The sequence below is a fragment of the Cibotium barometz genome, chromosome 3, assembly GCF_041138505.1.
Source record: "Cibotium barometz isolate CiBa-2024 chromosome 3, ASM4113850v1, whole genome shotgun sequence".
Lineage (NCBI taxonomy): Eukaryota > Viridiplantae > Streptophyta > Polypodiopsida > Cyatheales > Cibotiaceae > Cibotium > Cibotium barometz.
The window spans coordinates 69046067-69051446 of NC_141048.1; the positions used below are offsets into that span (position 1 = coordinate 69046067).

The following is a 5380-nucleotide window of genomic DNA, read 5'->3' on the forward strand; positions in this document are numbered from 1 at the left end:
TACTTGAGTACCCTAGAGCATTGTACTATCACTTCTCACATTTGCTTATCCAAAATAACTATTTCGGCTTTCTTGCTCTCGTGTGTCTCAATTTGTGTGTGTGTACATGTGAGCTCAGTCTCCCTCAACCCAACATATGGCATCATAGGTGTTAAAATGCTCATTCAATCTCCCACACAGATTACATAGTGATGCTCGTTGGGTATCAAAAAAGAAAAAAGGCAAGTTACACTTGAGTAAATAATAAAGCATTCACTAACTACATGCAAATAAAATATGAAGGAAAAAAGTCTTACACCTGAGTAAATAATAAAGCATTAACTACATGTAAATAAAATATGTAAAGTTAAGAAAAAACATAATTGGCATTTGCAATGATCAAATCTTTAAAAAGTATACACACAAGGTAATGGGAGGCCTCTCCTACCAAACAAACATGGAGATTTAGAAATGGAAATTAAAGCAGGTGATCTCTATGTGCTCCTTATTTTATAACCTTCAAACAATTTACTAATGAAATTCCTTGAGTTCTTAATTTAATTTATTGCTTTTGAACTCATTCTATCACGAATGGACTAGTGTAAGGAAGCCCTTTCAAATTAACCAAAATGCTATTTTGCATACGTTGAATATAAATTTGTTCAAAAGGTGCATGCCCTTATTAGGTGTGGTTACACATGGTGGAGACATGGTTGCATATGCTGCATGCCCTTATGGGTAGTTAGTTACTCATGGTGGAGACATAAAACCTAAAAGTTGCAATAAGGATTACTGTTGACGTAAAAAATATTGTTAGCCACATACCAAATGATTCTAGTTAGTTGATAAAGATTCTGGTGCTAATTCATTATGCAATAGTCAAGAATCTCGATTGGCATGTTTCTTTTGGTTTGAAAGTATTTAGGACCATGTTGGCACTTTTACCAAAAAACGAAGGTGCCATTTGGCACTTGAAATTGTGAAAGGCTCCCGTATGGGTGCCAAATTTAAAGCCTGATTTAGGTCGTGCATGCCACTAATGGCCAATGGCTTGGCCACCAGTAGCTTCGTGCACGACGCTGGTGGCCATTATTTGAATTGCTTATATATGCGTGTGGCCTTGTAAGGCTTGACCCACTAGCCACTGGTGGCCTGCACGGGAACAACCCTATGGAATTCACCACAATGAAGATTGAGACATTATCTATAAATTATGAATGAAAATTTGATAGGCTCTTTAGATACCATGCAGCCATGTAGGAAGAAATTTCTTTTACCCCATGTCTTTAAAACCCTAAGCTTTTTGCCCATGAGTGAGTCACGACTCACATGGGCGGGCTGGTAAGGCTAGGCAAACGTGGCCCTGTGAAAGCCTACGTGGACGAGTTGTGAAAACACAGGTGTCAGAAGCCACGTGAGGAGCGCAGACGACGTGGCGTGCATGTTACGTGACGAGCATACTGCAACGAGCTCACCTAGCTGCGCGCATATACGTATAAGCTCTGGTTTGCACTCCATAGCCAATAGCTCGCCGACGTTAACCACAGCCCGATATAGCCAGTCTTTCTCGTAACGACCTTCCAGCCCCAAAAAGCGTACAAAGCGTATCGGTGTACTAAGATTTCCCATCGCAGTCCCTTGTTCGATGCAACAAAATCTATCACTGCTTGCACTACCTCTCTTGTATTAACCCACTACCATCCAATCCCAGCATTTAAGACCCAAAGCGACGTTCAAGCATGTATTGGCACAGGTCTCCATGTGCAGTAACTGCGTCCAACATGCATATTAATGCCTGGAGTTGCATGGCCGTACTTTCGTGTTAATTTACGTATGCATATTACCAATACTACGTTATGGTAATTAGCTATAATAGTGCCTCCTATACATCTACATAAAGTCTAAGGGACCAGGCAGTCGCTAGTATAAAAGGTTGCGTGTTGTTTGCAATTGGAGAATAGTTCCAACTTCTATGAGTCTGCTAAGTCGAAGCCTGGCTCATATGGACGAAATAAAAGCCACTCCGGTGCGCAGCTTCAATCGAGTGTGTGTGTTCTGCGGGAGCAGCAGTGGAAATAAAAGCGCCTACAGCGACGCTTCATTGGAGATGGGAAAAGAGCTGGTATTTATCAATTCGAAATGCTGTGATTTTGCATTCTAGCTAGTTACATCGATCATATACGCCGCGGTCTTTAGTAAAAAATATTGTCGTAATTACGGTTAATAATGCGTATGAACTTGGAGTGCTGCAGGTGGAGCGCAAGATGGAGCTGGTTTACGGGGGAGGAAGCGCTGGATTGATGGGCTTGATTTCGAAAGCTGTTCACGAGGGTGGCTGCCGTGTCATAGGGTACCGTGCCAACAACATATTCATTCTCACAAATTAGCTTGATTAACTGGTAAATTAGCTTAAGATCTAATGTATGTGTTTGCATCGCAGGGTGATACCAAAGGCACTGATGGCTCGTGAGGTGATTAATGGTTGCTAAATGAATTATTTTATTCACTATCAACCATGTAGATTATTTGGCGTAGAATTAAGTGAAACGTCTTCTATTATCTGAGTGTGCCCATGTGATGGAGATGATGATAAGCAGCAGCAACGATGATTGAGTTTCTTTTCTTCTGGATATGGATAGGGATATATAGATGTTTTTGTCATGAGATAAGAGCTTTGGTTGGGGTGCTTTTTGGCAGATATCTGGGGACACGAGTGGGGAGCTGAGGGTGGTGGCCGACATGCACGAGCGCAAGGCTGAAATGGCGCGGTTGGCCGATGCCTTCATCGCACTTCCAGGCAGGTTCCGTCAACTCCAATCAATAACAACATTTCCCACTAGTTACACCTCCTAGAAGAGTTTTGTGCAAGCAAGCAAGTGTGTGTGTGTGTGTTTTTTTTCCGGAAAACTAATTCTCGTGTTTAGTAGGCTCTCTGCCAGTGTGGAATTAGTTAGAAAGAATGCGTGCTTCTACTGGCCAACGGCTCTTTGCCTTTTTCCAAGTGTTTATAGGCCCTCCACAGCTTTCAAGGGGAGGGTAACCAATGTATGCAAAGATGGAACCTACATCACAAACGTGATTCGAACGACTAATAGAAATGCCAAATGAGTAATACAATAACTTGTCATTCTAAGCCTCCCTATCCCACACAAAACCAATATAAAAGTACACCTTCAAAGGAGAAGCATAAGCAAGGGAGCTAGCAATCCCAATGAAATCATATGTAGTATAGAATGTCCCCTAGGAAAAGCATGGAAAACTGATCTAATCATATAAAAGTTCAAATTGTGAGTCTATAATTCACCAACTTGAAATTCATACTATCTATTAGTGAAATGGGTTATTGTCATTGCAAATCCAAAAAAGAAAAATTTGTAAGGTTTGCCTAAAGTAAACCCATAGGATATGCTCTCCCCTTTTCCCCCTCCGTACTCTATCATGCTTTCACCCAGTTAACTTTTATGATCATGTAATGCTCATTTGAAACTTTACCACCTTAGTATGCTTTACCTAATTATCTTTTGTGCTCATGTAATGTTCATTTGAAATTGTACCACCTTATGATGCTTTCACCCACTTATCTTTTATGGTCATGTAATGTTCATTTGATTAGTATAAATTTCACCTCAAAGTATTCATTCTTTCATAGAGTATACATCATGTTGCATACTATGACTGTACTTTGATTGTAACATTCTTAACATTGAATCATGCTGCATACTATGATTGTAACATTCTTAACATTGAATAACCAAAGCTATCTTTCTATAATAGGAGGTTATGGCACCCTTGAAGAGCTACTCGAGATAACTACATGGTCACAACTAGGGATACATGACAAGCCGGTAAAAAAAAGGAAAATAAAATCAAAAGAAATCAAGCTATAATATATATATTGTACAAAGATGATAAATATATCGCAATATAAATGTAGGTAGGGTTGTTGAATGTAGATGGGTATTATGATTCACTTCTAAATTATGGATATAAATGCAGGTGGGATTGTTGAATGTAGATGGATATTACGATTTACTTCTAAATTTATTTGACAAGTTTGTGGAGGAGGGGTTCATCACATTGAGGGCAAGGTGTATTGTGGTCTCAGCTCCAACCCCAAAGGAGCTCATTGCTAAAATGGAGGTACATACTTTCTCATCTACATTTGAATTACGTTTTCAAGACTCAAATTAATCTTTAGAAACATGAATATGATTACATTTAAAATCTATTAGCAAGGTTTTTTCTATGTTATGATTTGCTTAAATGTATTTTTTTTTTTGTTATGGTAGGAATATGTAGCAGTTCACAACATTGTGGGTCCACATACAAGTTGGGAAGCCTAGTAGCTTTAAGTTATACTTATCTGATTCAAATATCTTTTTGACAAAGTTTAGTTTGCATTATTTTCTATCTATGTTTTCTGATATACATTTATTGTAGCTTTATCCATTATATAAACCAAACACTAATTTCCTAAATAAATTTAGTTTTTTCTATTTTTCTCATCAAGAAGACACCTTCTTACATTGCTTTGGTTTAGAGTCCTTTAGAATTATGAATATAGTTGGAACTTAAGTACATCCCACTACCAATAGCATCTATATCATTGTTGCTAATGTATTAATTGGTGGCATTACCGCATAACATGTCATATTTCCCCAACTAAGTGTAAATGGGGATATGTGAGTGAAATTGTGCATATGAAACACATGTAAAGTTGAAGGAGAAACATTTGCCACTTTAAAATTTTTGTATGTCAAGCCAACCTAGAAGGTCTTATGTACTAACATACATTTATGTACCAATATCTACTCCAACTTATATGTAACAAATCATGAAGAAATATTCAGATTTTGTCCCCATGTGATCGATTATACTAGGATCAATGTGCATGATTACAAAATGTAAATCATTAGGATTGGTAAGCAACATTCTTTGTCTTTATATTGTGTTCCATGATTTTTCAGTATCAATATGCATGATTACAAAATGTAAATTATTAGAAGTGGTATGCAACATTCTTTGTCTTTATACTGTGTTCCATGAAATGAAAAATGACATAAATCAATTAATCAGTTTAGGTGTGCACACCACCTCAAACATTTAACACATCTAAATCAATTAGTTCACGTGGTGCACATCATCTCAATTAGTCAGTCAATCAATATTATCAACATTACTTACCAATAATGTAAAAAAACAACAATTATATTAAACTTGTTACTCAAATCAAATACATTCAATGGCCTACCCATGCATAAACTTTGTACAATAAAATGCACACCACCCTAGACCTAGTGATGAAGGTGATTTCAAAACCCCCCTCCTTCAATGTTCACTAGTAGGTGAACTACCACTTTGATCTAATATCAATGAAGATGCCTCCCTATAAGATCTCTCC

At 37.8% G+C, this 5380-nt stretch overlaps 1 protein-coding gene across 1 annotated transcript; it reads left to right on the forward strand.

Annotated features, from left to right (window-relative positions):
* Window positions 1-1960: 1960 nt before the first annotated feature.
* Window positions 1961-4184, forward strand: LOC147640462 (cytokinin riboside 5'-monophosphate phosphoribohydrolase LOG4-like). Its single transcript, XM_086823745.1, has 6 exons — window positions 1961-2101; window positions 2232-2329; window positions 2420-2450; window positions 2677-2776; window positions 3754-3824; window positions 3976-4184. Exons 1-6 carry the CDS (start codon window positions 1982-1984, stop codon window positions 4168-4170), a joined length of 615 nt encoding a protein of 204 aa, XP_086679871.1. The 5' UTR covers window positions 1961-1981; the 3' UTR covers window positions 4171-4184.
* Window positions 4185-5380: the final 1196 nt, after the last annotated feature.

Bases quoted from the DNA above. Each gene is read 5' to 3' on its own strand.
- LOC147640462 (XM_086823745.1), top strand. From the start codon at position 1,982: ATGGACGAAATAAAAGCCACTCCGGTGCGCAGCTTCAATCGAGTGTGT. The intron at 2,777-3,753 runs GCAGGTTCCGTC...TTTCTATAATAG, and splicing joins TGCCTTCATCGCACTTCCAG to GAGGTTATGGCACCCTTGAA. The intron at 3,825-3,975 runs GTAAAAAAAAGG...ATATAAATGCAG, and splicing joins TAGGGATACATGACAAGCCG to GTGGGATTGTTGAATGTAGA.